We start from the raw sequence: 13,414 nt of genomic DNA on the forward strand, positions 1-13,414 counted from the left end.
CCATGGACCAGGCCCTGAATGGCGACGGCACGCGGCGGGAAGGTGCAACTAAGAGGTTTGGAGGTGTGGACTTTCTTCTCTGGTAAGGATGGAAGTTCTTTCTGGACGCGAACTGGGGCCATATGAACATGGGTCATGGGACATGGATGTAAGGAGGCTGGGGCCCTTGCCTTCTTTGGGTCTTTGCGAAGAGACTCTCACACTCGGAGGGAAAAGGAAAGAGGTGAAAGCGCACCAGCAAAAAAGAAAGTTGCCCACCTCGCGGCCATCACCCATCTGCAGGAAAGCCATCCGCGTGACCTTCTCTCCAATGAGAAAGAGAGACTACCAGAGACCCGTCAGCTGTGGTCGATGTGAGTGGCTGCGCTACCCAACAGGCACAAGAGGCTACTCCAGTCTGGCCCCCCATCTGTGTGGGCAGCCGCTCAGAGACTTGGGTACATGCTATGTATTCCGTAGGTGCTGCAAGTTGTAACTAGGAAGGTAAAGAAAGTTGACGGTAGGAACAACCGGTACGGAGTACGTACTGCCCCCTCGTACCTGGCAACGTACTGGCTACCCCTGCTCTTCACAATAACTTGGGAAGCAACGGCCACCGGAATTGTCAGAAACAGGCAAGGCGCTTTGAGCATTCAAAATTGGTGGAGCAGGGGAGCAACTAGCAGCTGACAGGGGTGTCTCAGGGTCTCCCCTCGTCGGCCATGGATCAAACTGCCAACGCTCTTCCAATTCACTCCAGGTCCTGGCCGTCCAATCCTCTCTTGTCGTTGGTTCCTACTCCGTTTTCTCCCCATTCGAATCTGTCCCCTCCCGTCGCCGTGGATATATCCCGTTTGCATAAACCACAATAAACCCCTTCATCGCAGCCGTGGGCCGTCGCCGCCAGCAGGAACTTCCCCCTTTCATGGGCATACGGGGTACTGTGTAGACAAGGCTTGTAGTTCGGCTCGTTAACTTAACGTCAAGGCTGTTACCGTTGTTTCTTGATCAACATCTGCTCGGAACATTTCCTAACAATGTTCCGTCCCGAGTACTTGGGATCCAAGCGCCTCGACGCCGGCAGATTCTACGGATACATCTGGAGAGAAGGGAAGACGGTTGGTCACCTACCGTTTCTTTCCGCCTCCTTTTCATCTCCTAAACTTCGCTCTCAGAGACACTCAATCCTAGGGCACCAAGCCATCCTACCATCCATTTCTATTTTCAAACTTCCACTGCTCACGTCTACGTTGTATTTACGGCGTCACGACATCAATGTGCTGGCAATGGGGGCAATGAAAACAAACACCACCTGAAGCTGACGAGGAAGACTGGGAACATGAATGCAATGGCTTCCACCATGAAGGGACCATCCCTCTTTCCCCGGCTTTGTCAGGCCAGTGCGGCAATGGCGGGAAACCAGCCGTCGGCAACACGTCCTCCTCGTCGTTGATCAATCTTCACACCACATGGTCTTCCTTGTCGAAGCTTTATTATCGCGATGGTTGGCCCGTTCGTGCCATTTGCTGCCATCCCATCTTCGATAATGCCTCTGATGGGAGGTCTAGCCAGATCGCTCAGCATGTCAACAACAAGACTGAAGAAACCCATCAACTACAAACGCTCGTGACAGCGTTGGTAAGGGAGAGCCATGTCTCGAGAAACCATGTGCCGATACACGCTTGTTGGCAGACTGTCTCACGGCTATCGACTCGTGTTTCAACTCACTTTGTCCTACACACTCAGTTCCTCAGCTTCTTCAAGACACCTCGCAGGCTCACAGTCAGTACGGATACGAATACCTACACGCCGTCCAAGCCGTTTCCCCTCATCCATCCGTTGTGATCTGATGCATTTCCTGGGGTACGGCCGGCACCCTCCCCGTCCGAACACGATTCATAAGACGGTTGTGGGCGACAGCTCACAAACTGGCCGGGGCAGGACGGCCGAAATCGGCAAGGTGGACAACTGCACCCACCATAGAACGATCAATTAGGAAACGGGCAACAATCTGCACAACGAGACTCATTATGTTTGCACGGCGACTGAGCGTCGGTGTGGTGGCTTTCTCACCACCAGGCTTGTGCAGGTACATGTGTCCGCAGAGTCACACTGCAGCAGCGCGGCTGTGGCGCGGCGCAACACACTGGTTGCTGCTCACAGACTGCAGTTATGACCATGACATTGGCATTGCCATTCAAGTTCCAACAAAATAATGACGCGAGTGTCAAACTGCGGGCTTCCATCATCGTCAGCCCAAGAACAGAGCTCCATAAGCTAACTGAGCATAAACATGGTATCCATTCAGCGAAGAAACATCCACAAACTGCCGAATAGACTCGAGGGGCAACCAAGGCGGTTGACAAAGCGGAGTACTAGGCGAAATTACCACGACTTCGCGCATGTCTCAACCCAGCGATACTGTGCTCTGATTGGTGAGGCTCACAATGCTCCAGGATTACAACAGGGGTTGCGAATACAGTGGGGGAAGAGCAGCGCAACTCCATCGCTCCCTGACCCAGAAACCGCGTCGGCTACTGGCGATACCAGCGTTTGTGAAATGAAAGATGGTCCCAGCGCTGCCTTTATCTTGCGTGGCACGGACAAGGCCTAGCCACTTCGTCGGATTGTTCCCAAGGATGAACGCGCCGTTTGGACGATCTACCCAATGACAGCTCGCCTCCATTCCAACTCCATCATATCTCAATTAGGTCGCCAGTCAGCAGCGCCGAGTTCTCGACTTGAGCGTTCGAAGCTTCGAGTGCGAATTGTCCAACACTCGAGTCCGATAATAATGCCGATCATTATTGTGCTTCTCGCCGGACCATCTGCGGAATTCGGTATCCGTAGACCAAGATTTCGGCCGTTTGTTCATCACGCGGCCAGCCGCTCCCGCTGTCACGGAGAACTCACTCAACCCTAAATCGAAGCACGTGCAATGATCAACAAACAAGAATAGAATTCGCGTGGGATGAGTGAGAAACATCGCAAATCGTCAAGTTTGAGGATCTTTACCCGCTCGTCCCATTTTCACTGCCAATCGCTTGTTACAATACACGTCAGCAGACCATGGAACAGTTCGGATCCGAGATCAAATCCCGACTTCGGGTAAGCACGCTGAAAGTCTATATACATACGGCTCGCGGCTATGAGGCACAGCTGGGTTGTGCGTAAGAAGTTCCTTGCCGTCTGTCCTCAGTTGTGACGACAGTCTCATCTTCCCTATTAAGTGCCCGCGGTGCTGTGGGTGAGGATGATCCCTTGCATCGACAGTTCCGTACTTGGCAGTCACATACGGAGTGTCCGCGCATACTGCCTCAGTCCAGGTTCAATCGGGCGCGACAACTCCAGGCCTTTGCCACAGTTTGGACCGCTCTTGTATACCTTGAGACACCGACGCCACGCAATATGGTTTATCTTGCACGTCGTGGGAAGTAGAAGGATCCGAGCGTGCATGTTGCCGCTGAGTCTGAGGCTACAACGCCCTCCCATTGGCTTTGTGTTGGCTCGTCGTCGAAAGCTACCAGCTACCATGCTTCCTTCTTCAAAAACGTGGCAAGCATTTGCCCCATCGAACTATAAAACCTATCCACACGTTCAACAAAGATCAACAAAGAAACGTTTCTGACTTGAGACCGTTGCTCACTACGCTACTGCACATAACGGCGTTCGAGCGACTAGGTATCTCTTAAGTACCTAGTACACTTTACAGCTCAGAGTGTCTTGATTGCCGTGTCGGAGGAAAATTTCAAAGGAAGCGGCTCCGTTGTCGAATTGAGGAACGGCGGCCGTCGGCAACTACTTGCAGAGCGGCGTCCGAGAGACGACATGCAGCAATCATTCTTCGATTGTTGCGGTCTCGCCGTTATTGCCTTTTATGCGGCGAAACGGTGGTGTCACATCGGTTGATAAACTGCGGCTGACACAGCTACGACTCAATCATAGCAAGTCCATGCTAATCGAATAGACGCATAACTCCGGATACTACTACTCCGGACTCATCACTCGGGGGAAATTGTTCCTATGCCTCGAAGAATACGTTGCCTGATTGGTCTATAGTCCAAGAAAGCTTGAACATTGTTCTTCAATCGGTAGATGATCCTAGACGATCTGATGTCTGACATTCGGGTCTGTTAATGACATTGCATTAAGGCACTCATTTCTGATTGTTTGGTCACAGCAGTACAGTAAAGCGGCGTTGTCGCAACGTCAATATGCGTCAAACCCCCATGGGTGACGTTCATATCAACCGACACATTCATTCGAGAGGTTTTCGACGTAGTTTTGCGTTCTCTGGACAGCACGTCTGCTCCAAGTCTTTTGTTATATCGAAGAAGATTCTACAGCGTTGGAAATCATCTCCATCCCGTCCAATGTCGATACGAAAAATTCCCATGGACATGCTCTCACGCAGCCCAACCATGCCTGACAGCCATGTTGATTTTCAAACGATAATCATCACCTGTGTCAGCTTCGAATTCTCTTCTAGGTCACAGAACTCTTCAGCACAACCCTAATGGGAAAAAGTTGTTGCGCAAGCGGTGTTAAGCTCAAGTGTTCATGGCCACACACTACATTGGGTTTTGACGATGTTTGTGTATCGACGGGTCTGATCAGCATCACGAGTCTTGGACGAAAAAGCTTGATTGTCTGGCCGTTTGACTCGACGAGGTTATACCACTGAGCTACATGTGGGCTTCATTGTCTGTCAAGCCCATGGTCCTTCAGTAGCATCATCTGACCTTCCAAGGGGCTATAGGAACATTCATTCTGACATCGATAGCCTTTTCGAGAGCGCCGCATTGTGAATTGGACACGCCTAAACGAATCACGGGACACATCTTGATGATACACATCAACAAAAAAAAGCTCGCCCATGCCATTTATTTCAATGAGTAACGGTATTTCGATATGGTCAAGGTGAGCCACATTGTTCAAAAAATGCATACGGGCGAAGACCAAAACGAGCATTCATCGCCAGACTTGCTCTTGTTCAGTTTTCCAGCAAATTACTGTCTAGAAACTCTGGATTCGACATAGCTCATAAAGCGATTTTCACGAGCCGTTATTTCCGACAATTGTACACACAAAGTCGGAGTCCGGTCAGCACCGGTCCCTCACTTTCAAGGTCCGTGAGCGTGGCTCCCCAGCCATCGACATCGCTCGCTGCGGGACTAACGGCCGCGCACGTCCAAGAGGGATGCGGACCACCGACGTTGACTGTCCCAGGTAGACCGGCAAGGGACCGATGGGAAACATGTTTCTGCACCGCAGCCCTACTGTGCAATGACATGCCCTCTTCCTCTTTCCCCGATCTATAGTTAACGGCGATGATATGGGCCCAAACACCTACAGCCTTGCTCTGCGTTAGTTTGACTGGGGCTGAATTGTCTCGCAAGTTTCCGACATGTGCGAACTCCTTCTCTGTTCTCAAGCATCCGAGCCTACAGAGATCTTACATGTTGCGTGCCGCGTGCCGCCGCAAGCGTGAAGCGAACGCGATGATCTCAAGGGGCAAGGCTCTACTTCTTAGGCTCGCGATTCGCTTCTCGGGTCGATCCTACGACTTCAAGCATGATGGGTAATAGAGGCTGAATTTAAGGAAGAGGCCGACTACTACAATTGAGGAGGAGGAGAGTATGGGGTATGAGAGGTAATATACTGTCATCTCGTTTCCTCACAACGCCATTCTATCTATGAGACGAACTCCCACCACTCGTCACTCTCGCCCATTTTTCGAGAACACCAAAAATGACCGCACAAACTTATCAGCGAGAGCCAATCCGACTCTTTCTCGCTCTCAGCTCTTCTCAGCTCTTGCCACAGGCTGAAACCCGCATCCGCCTTTACCTTTGCCTCGCCCGTCACTCTCTCTTCCCCCATGTCCGTGCCGAATAGCTCACGTAGACCAACGCACCCTTCGCCGACGCTAAGGAAGAATGCACTCGAAGCTCAGACGAATATGTTTCCGTACGGCAAACACGATGATAAAGAATTGCTCTTACCCCGGTCTTTTCCAAGAAACTAGTCGTACGCAATGGAGGGGGAGAGAGGATTCCTTCCTCTCTTTTGACTTACATTCGGCGTGGCTTTTACGTCTGGTTTGGATCCCCTCCTTCCCCTGGCACGAGTATGAGCATGAGCACTGGCTGCCAAGCATCCTCGACTGTCCAGCTCATTCAGCCTCCTCCTCCCTGGTTATAGCTGTTCTGCAGGTGCTGCTTGGCTTGCCAGCAGCTTCAGGCCTGCGAATAGTTACTAGTCCTGACAGGTACTTTGTCAGAATGGCGGCACTCATACCCATTGGGGCTCCGGTTCGTCTACCCCCTATTCCCTCTCCCTTTCTGTCCAGCATTGCAAAGAAAAGAGGACCTCGCAGCTAACATTGTGAACTCCTTTCCGCCTACTAGCTGCCTCTGTATGGACCTCCTTACCCCCCACAAGTGGCCGCCCTGGGTCTCATCCCAGACGTGAGGGTAGACGTCCCGATCTGCATCATCCTCATCATCTTCTTCTTCGCCGCCGCCCTCCTCAACGGCGCAATCTTCCTCCGAAACAATGCCCGGGGCCACAAGTTCCTTCCCTCGGGCGTCCTCGTCGGCTTCTGCATCACCCGCATCATTGCCCTCTCCCTCCGCATCGCCTGGGCCACCCAGCCCTGGAACGTCTCCCTCAACATCGCGGCAGCCGTCTTCGCCGCCGCTGGCGTCGTCCTCCTCTTCATCCTCAACCTTCTCTTCACCCACCGCCTCCTCCGTGGCCTCCATCCCAACATTGGCTGGCTGCCCGCCGTCAACGTCTTCTTCCTCTTCACCTACTTCCTCATCTTCGTCTGCCTCGTCTGCGCCATCACCGCCCTCGTCGTCAGCTTCTACACCCTCAACCCGGTGAGCCTCTACGACTGCCGCGTCGTCCAGCTCTTCACCTCCACTACACTAGCCCTCATCGCCTTCCTCCCCATCCCCATCCTCCTCTTCGCCGCCTTCTACCCGGGTCTCCGCCGCCCCGAGCCCTTCGGCTACGGCTCCCTCACCACCAAAATCATCCTCGTCCTCGCCGCCGCGACCCTCATGACCATCGGCGCCGCCTACCGCTGCGCCGTAAACTACGCCGTCCGCCCCGTTCTCTTCCCCGGCTGGTGGCATCACAAAGCCTGCTACTACATCTTCAACTATGACCTCGAACTCGTCGTTATCTTCCTCTACGCCCTCTTCCGCTTCGACCTCCGCTTCCACGTCCCCGACGGCGCCTGCAAGCCGGGCCACTACGCAAAGGGCCAGCACGCCTACAAACGCGTCAGCACCCTCACCGTCCGCGAGAGGTTCCGAGGCGGCCGCAGCGGCCGCCACGGAGGGCGCCATGGCGTCATCAGCTCCTTCTCCAGACGGACCACGACGGCGGTGCGAGGACGAGCCTCGTCTCGCACAGAGTACTTCACCCCGAGCGGCTACCTCGCCACCGACTACACCCGGAGCAGCTACTTTACAGGGTCCGGAGATAGCCGAAGCGGCTACTTTAGCGGGACGCGCTCGTCGGGCAGCAGTCGGTCCGAGGAGATCAGCAACGAGATCAACACGGGTATAGGCGGTCTAGGTATCGGGGGAAGGAGGAGAGAGATCTTCCGGGAGCGTGTGGTCGTCGAGAAGAAGGTGAGAAGGGGTCGACCGACCAGGAGGAAGACGAGCGAGGAGAGGAGGCGAAGTCATGAACATCGGCGTCGGCGGCATAGGAGGTGAGGAAGAATCGTAGGGTACGCTACGTCCGACATATGGTCCAGGAGAGATAATGTGTGATGATGACGATGCATATTTGGGAGGTTTCAAATACGGACCTACAGGCGCAAGGCGATCATTTATCGTGTGCTTGAATAAAATAGTAGCTTGGAAGCTCACCTTGAAGCATTAGCCCACAACTTGGTTGTATCCATGCGTGGCAGGCCAGGGGGTTAAACGGAAATTGGAACATCAGCTTGTCATTAACATCGACACCTTCTTTGTTGCCGGCGGTCTATGATGAGTATCTAACGTGATGACAGAGGAAAGCGTCCAGGATACACCAGGAACCTTAATGATAAGGAACTCTCGCGCTCCTAATTGAGCGTCCTGGGGCCATTCTGTATCTCTCTCGCTTTATATCATATTGCTCAACGCAGGATCTCTCTTTCTTGGGAGTACATTGGTTCTCTTGGCTTTTGTTGTAATCTTACAAGATTAGACGCCCCTAAAACACCAATGCAAGTTGAGCTTGCACGCCCCCATCTCTTCGAATTCCGTCCATGGATGACATCCAGATCGATCTGGATGATGGACGGTAAGGGTATCGGATAGGTTGATCAGAGGAAGTAATCGGGTGTGCGTCTCGAGACCATCGGCTCGCCGGCTCTGGGGCAAGGATCGAATTGCAGGCTGCGCATGGTTAGTATATGCTTGTCGACGGCACGTTGATGAGAAGTGTGTGCTTACAAAGTGTACTTGAGATGTTCGTCGATTTCCATGATCGCCGCCTGGTTACCGCATCTGTAACAATAGTTGGGTGCTGGCTCGGTTAGTCATGATTCTCCAGCCCATCAAACCAAGAAGCTCCGCTTACCAGAGAAAATCGTCACGACATTTCTGTCCTGAGACCAATTGTAGCCCTCCATCACCAGTTGATGAGCACGCGCAATAAGTGTCAGACCGTTGTTGTGGTTGAAAGCCTCGGAGATGTCCTGACCGAACGTATAACCGGCACCACGGGGTGATATCCCCCAGCCGCAGCGGTCATCCGGGTCGGACCAAAGGAGGTCGCACATGGGGCCCTCGTGGGGCACCTCCTGGATTCTGTCGAGAGCTCTGATATTGTCCAGGGTGTCGATACTAGGAGACAGACCACCGTGCAAACAGAAGATCTGGTTGTCGATGAGGGCGGTAAGGGGGAGGTAGTCGAAGAGGTCGGTGAAGTACTTCCAGACGTTGGCGTTGCCGTATTTTCTGAGGCACTCGTCGTAGAAACCGTAGACTTGGGTGATCTGGCGGGACTCGTGGTTGCCACGCAGGATGGTGATGCGCTGAGGGTATCGGATCTTGAGGGCGACGAGGAGAGTCACGGTCTCGACGGAGTAGTAACCACGGTCGACGTAGTCACCTAGTAAGGTAAGCGTCTATCCAAGAGAGTGCGAGGACATGATATGGTCAACATACCCATGAAGAGGTAGTTGGTGTCGGGGTTCGGACCGCCAATCTTGAACAACTCCATAAGATCGTGAAATTGGCCGTGGATATCACCGCACACTGTCACCGGGCATTTCTGAATGAGGGGGGTCAGCTTGAATCGCTTGCCCTGCGACGGGGATACATACGACGGGCTGGACATTGGATTCGTCCTGCAAGACTTCCCGCGCCTGTTGCTGGACGTTAGCGAGGCGTTCCTAGGGGTCACGCGAGAGGGGTGATTCGAGATGAGGGGAGGGGAGGCCGTATGGCGAACCGCAGCTGTGACGCTGTGGGAAACGCGCATCACGACCTTCATCATCGCTGGGGACGGAAGGCTTACCTTCTCGCAGAGTCTCTGGACGTCGGCCTCGACGAGCTGCTTGCAGCTCATGAGGCTCTCGATCCAACCATCTAAAGTAGGGATCGTGGTGGGCTCGAGGTTCTGGGTGGAAGGCAGATCGGCGGGGACACGGCCGACGTCCTCCATGTTCGTATCCATGCTGAAAGTCGTCTAATCGATTGAAATGCTTGGGATGTTGATAGATGACTCGATCGCACGAAGGCTGGGTCGCGGGGAGCAAGGAAGGCGGCGTCGTCGGGGTCGTCGAGTTAGGTTGGGGATGACGTTGTTTTCAGCAGCCGGTCGCGGTATTCAGATTGGCACAGCACCTCAATCGTAGCGTGGGGCTGGCGGCGAATCGTCACAGGCGGTCAGAGCTTCGTCTGAGGCCAGATAAGGAGGACGCGATCGAGTGTTTTGGGCGAGGGAGAGGAGCACAACGTTGAACGTGTTCGCGCAGGGTGGGGTTGGAAGGGATTATGTTCTCTGGATGCTGTGATGAGAACGGGGAAAGACGTCGACGTTGGGCACTGGGGATTTTTGCGATGTGGAAGGTGGTGCTCTAGTGCTGGGTGCAGGTGCGGCGGGCGTGGTGTGGTGCTTGCTGGTTGCAGCAAGACCAGCAGACTGGGGCAGGAGGGGGATTGAGAGATACACCACCACACTGGATGGGACTTTCCTGAGCCCCCAGGCAAGAAACACACCCGAGCCATGAGGCAGGAGACAAATGCCTCCCATTGGGTGACACCTCCTGGCCTGGACTCGCTTAATCCGATACACTGCACTAACGTAAGCCTCGTCACGTCTGCGTCTACTCCTTTGATGCATCAGCCTCGACATGAAGGTAAGATCCTATAGGTAGGTATGTACCTAGGTAATACGGATACCTGGGTAGCCAAAGTAAAGCATCTCAATCTAAATATCTTAATAAGACACACTGAGCATCATGTCATCGATCGATTTCACGAAACTCTGGTTTCTCTGGTTGCCTTTGTCACACAGCTTGCTCCCCTTTTTTCCCATCAGTGAAGTTTCGATATAGGTCACTTGTCCTATGGCTACTCATTTCCCTATTTAGGTAACAAACGTCGTCGCAAGTAAACAGGCCAGAGGCCAAACAAGCCTCAAGTGGCCCAAAATATCTGTGCACATGCCAGTGGCCGCGGCACTTCCGTCATTTCGTCCTCAATGTCTCGGTATCATTTGCTTGACCGCGGACTAAACACAACCCGCAATCTTCAGCCCTTCCACATGCCTATTGTAGACGTCGCAGGGTCCATGAACACTCAATCGTTGACAACTACGATAGCCCGAGACCAACGGGGCTGGTGACACCAGACGAGTGCTCCAAATCACGTCCGACCAGTGTGCGGAAATCGAGCTGCACCTCGTTCAACATCTTTGCGTGCTCTTGGGCACGCTCCATGCATTCGTTCCAGACCTTTCCGCCGCGCTCTGTTCCACTGAGCTGTCGCGCGAGGATGCCGTTGAAAGTCTCCACCTCTTCCTTGGCCCATTTGACGCAGGCGCTCATCATCGGCGGAGGGAAACATGAGTGAAAGCAGCTCACGGTGTTGCGGATCAGAGAGAAGTAAACAAACGAGAGCTCCCAGATGTACAAGTGCAAATCACCCTGGAAGATGCATTGTCTGAAAGGGGGTTAGCCAAATCCAAAAGGATACGTAGCATCGCCAATCTTACCTCGATCGCTTTGTGATAATATCATGTCTGGCGACCAGATATGCCTCGCGAGCCCTGTCTTCGTAGCCAAGCCTGGCCAACCAACTAATGTTACGCTTGTTCTTGGTAGGCGCCGTGTGTGTCGTCTCGAGCTCGCGAATGATCATGCCCGCCAACTTGGCACATCTTTCTTCGACCTTGAAGCTGATGAAGTCCTGCGCCACCGCATTGTTCTTCAGGCCTCGAGCGAGATTCTTCAGCTTCTCGACGCGGTCAACTGCCGGCTCAAAGCTCTGTAATGCAATGTCAATATCGAGCTCGTCCATCTGGCTTTCGACCCATCGTAGATTTTGCTGCTTTCCATCAACGTCGATGAGCATGTCCTTGATGTCGGACAATGTTTCCAAAAGCTCAGTCTTCTGCAGCAGGCCGGGGTCACGGGACGCAAAGTAGTTGATCGTCTCCTTGGCCTTGTTGTTGGCCTCCAGTTCTGACTGTCGCTCTTTGCGCAACTCTTCCACTGCTTTGCGGATGTTGAGAAGCAGACTGTTCTTCTCCGTATCCTCTGGCTTTTCGGTTCGGTAGATGACAGATTCCTGGCCGACGCCTCTGACCATGACAGCATCTGCCAATTTGTTTCTCGTCGTCGAGCCATCGCCGGGCCCGGCCATGTCAACAACCTCAATATCAAGCAGCGGCCAGCAACGATCTGCGACCAGCTTCACCAGGGGTCCTTGAGCTTCGCGAGGCGGGACATCGGCTTTTCTCTTCTTGCGAGATGCAATAAGCAAATGGTCGCTGAGTAGGAATATCTGCATCGCTCGTCGAGACTTGTATGTGGCGTTGTCCAGCTCAATCCAAGCTCCTGCATTCTGGATGACATGGCGCCGGGCAGAATTGGGCAGGAACTTTTGGGAACCCTCGACATTCTTGTATAGTGCCTGCATCTGCGAGTTCCAAAGGGCGCTTCGGTCTGCGACCGAGCTTCGCTTGTCCCTCTTGCTCAGGCCTGTCGAGAGTTCGCCCCCAAGGCTTGAAGACTCATTGTTTCCGTTGTTTGAGGCCTGGCGAAGTGCTGTTGTATTCACTTTGAGGTCCGTCATCAGGTTCTTCAACGCTCGCATCTCGCCCTTGAGCTTCTCGGCCTCTTTGCTAATCTTGATGAACTGGGTACGGTTCTGCATGACATTCTGCTGCAAGTCTGCATTGGCCCGGCCCTTGAGATTGCGTAGGTTATCCTCAAATTCTCGGATCTGGTCTTCGTCCGCTTCGCTGAGCAATGTCGCAACATCTAGAACTGCGTTAGTTACATGCTATGAACCAAAGAGATCCATTACTCACATTGGTCTGGTACCAACCCGGGATCTCGCAATGCCTTTATATCGACAATTGGCGCTGGTGCTGTGCCGCCACGGCTGGGAGGGGGCTGTGCTGCTCTTCGCTGGCGGGACTCGTACTTGTCGAGGGATGGCATAGACGGTACCGGCGGGTTATTCACGTCGAAGTCGTTCGGCAGGGTGTTAAACCGCGTCGAGTATCGTCGCTTGACCAAGTCCGAGGTCTATAAATTCTCTCGTCAGCCTCCAATACCTTCAACTTGACTCTTTAGTTAGCCCTTGCTGGGGATGCTTACCTTTCCGCCTCCAGCTTGCGGCGGCGGGCGAAGCCGAGGCTGAACCGGCGGAGGACCTGCATCTGCCATCGGCCTTGAGCCGGGAGGCCGTACTGGGCCAGATCCATCCTGTAGAATGGGCTCTGAGATCTGGCGAGGTGCGCTGATCTGAGGGCGGCCCTTTCTCTTTCCACTTCGGAGCGAGATCTTGCTGCGCTCCCGATCTTCCGACATGGCGGGCGGTTGAGTTGGTGTTATGTGCTGAAGGGCACGAATCTAGTAGCACTTATTGTGCATAGAGAGACAGATGTTGGTGGGTAGAAAGAGCGAGGACAAAGCCCCTTTGGTGAAGTCGCAGATCAGGTCGGATTGATGTTGTTTCATGCACCGTCTGTCGCCCGCGGAGTGGGAAGCTGCCGCGCTGTGGTGGCCATTGAGAGGATAAGACCCCTGCCAGTTCGACATTAAGATGGACGTGGAGTCCCAAGTCGTTATGGCACGCAGCACTTATCCCTCTACGTAATCTGGAAGGCGGGCACCTAACCTCGTCGTCCAGTGGGCAACAGCAGCCTCCTGGCGGGTGCTGCAGCAGTGCACCTACCTACCTCAGTG

The 13,414-nt window shown here is 53.7% G+C and overlaps 5 protein-coding genes across 5 annotated transcripts; 2 read left to right on the top strand and 3 right to left on the bottom strand.

Moving 5' to 3' along the window:
• Nucleotides 1-2: 2 nt before the first annotated feature.
• CLUP02_15249 (uncharacterized protein) lies at nt 3-3,946 on the top strand (the record flags this gene model as incomplete). The annotated part of the gene is made up of 21 exons (XM_049294173.1): nt 3-82; nt 154-353; nt 422-455; nt 504-603; nt 684-818; nt 867-924; nt 967-1,097; nt 1,171-1,231; nt 1,298-1,617; nt 1,672-1,820; nt 1,883-2,085; nt 2,150-2,275; nt 2,359-2,402; nt 2,462-2,530; nt 2,594-2,825; nt 2,866-2,912; nt 2,980-3,149; nt 3,210-3,357; nt 3,418-3,531; nt 3,661-3,869; nt 3,925-3,946. 21 exons carry the CDS (start codon nt 3-5, stop codon nt 3,944-3,946), a joined length of 2,652 nt encoding a protein of 883 aa, XP_049151319.1.
• Nucleotides 3,947-4,063: 117 nt separating this feature from the next.
• CLUP02_15250 (uncharacterized protein) lies at nt 4,064-4,820 on the bottom strand (the record flags this gene model as incomplete). Its single annotated transcript, XM_049294174.1, has 5 exons — nt 4,064-4,096; nt 4,158-4,272; nt 4,390-4,464; nt 4,550-4,659; nt 4,722-4,820. The coding sequence occupies 5 exons, from the start codon at nt 4,818-4,820 to the stop codon at nt 4,064-4,066; spliced, it is 432 nt and encodes a 143-aa protein (XP_049151320.1).
• Nucleotides 4,821-6,263: 1,443 nt separating this feature from the next.
• CLUP02_15251 (uncharacterized protein) lies at nt 6,264-7,715 on the top strand (the record flags this gene model as incomplete). Its single annotated transcript, XM_049294175.1, has 2 exons — nt 6,264-6,293; nt 6,390-7,715. 2 exons carry the CDS (start codon nt 6,264-6,266, stop codon nt 7,713-7,715), a joined length of 1,356 nt encoding a protein of 451 aa, XP_049151321.1.
• A 596-nt stretch (nt 7,716-8,311) lies between these two features.
• CLUP02_15252 (serine/threonine-protein phosphatase PP2A catalytic subunit) lies at nt 8,312-9,669 on the bottom strand (the record flags this gene model as incomplete). The annotated part of the gene is made up of 6 exons (XM_049294176.1): nt 8,312-8,384; nt 8,442-8,514; nt 8,569-9,102; nt 9,159-9,264; nt 9,317-9,385; nt 9,511-9,669. The coding sequence occupies 6 exons, from the start codon at nt 9,667-9,669 to the stop codon at nt 8,312-8,314; spliced, it is 1,014 nt and encodes a 337-aa protein (XP_049151322.1).
• Nucleotides 9,670-10,810: 1,141 nt separating this feature from the next.
• CLUP02_15253 (uncharacterized protein) lies at nt 10,811-13,036 on the bottom strand (the record flags this gene model as incomplete). Its single annotated transcript, XM_049294177.1, has 4 exons — nt 10,811-11,159; nt 11,212-12,481; nt 12,532-12,751; nt 12,824-13,036. The coding sequence occupies 4 exons, from the start codon at nt 13,034-13,036 to the stop codon at nt 10,811-10,813; spliced, it is 2,052 nt and encodes a 683-aa protein (XP_049151323.1).
• Between the last annotated feature and the right edge of the window lie 378 nt (nt 13,037-13,414).

This window comes from Colletotrichum lupini, chromosome 8 (genome assembly GCF_023278565.1).
Source record: "Colletotrichum lupini chromosome 8, complete sequence".
Classification (NCBI taxonomy): Eukaryota; Fungi; Ascomycota; class Sordariomycetes; order Glomerellales; family Glomerellaceae; genus Colletotrichum; species Colletotrichum lupini.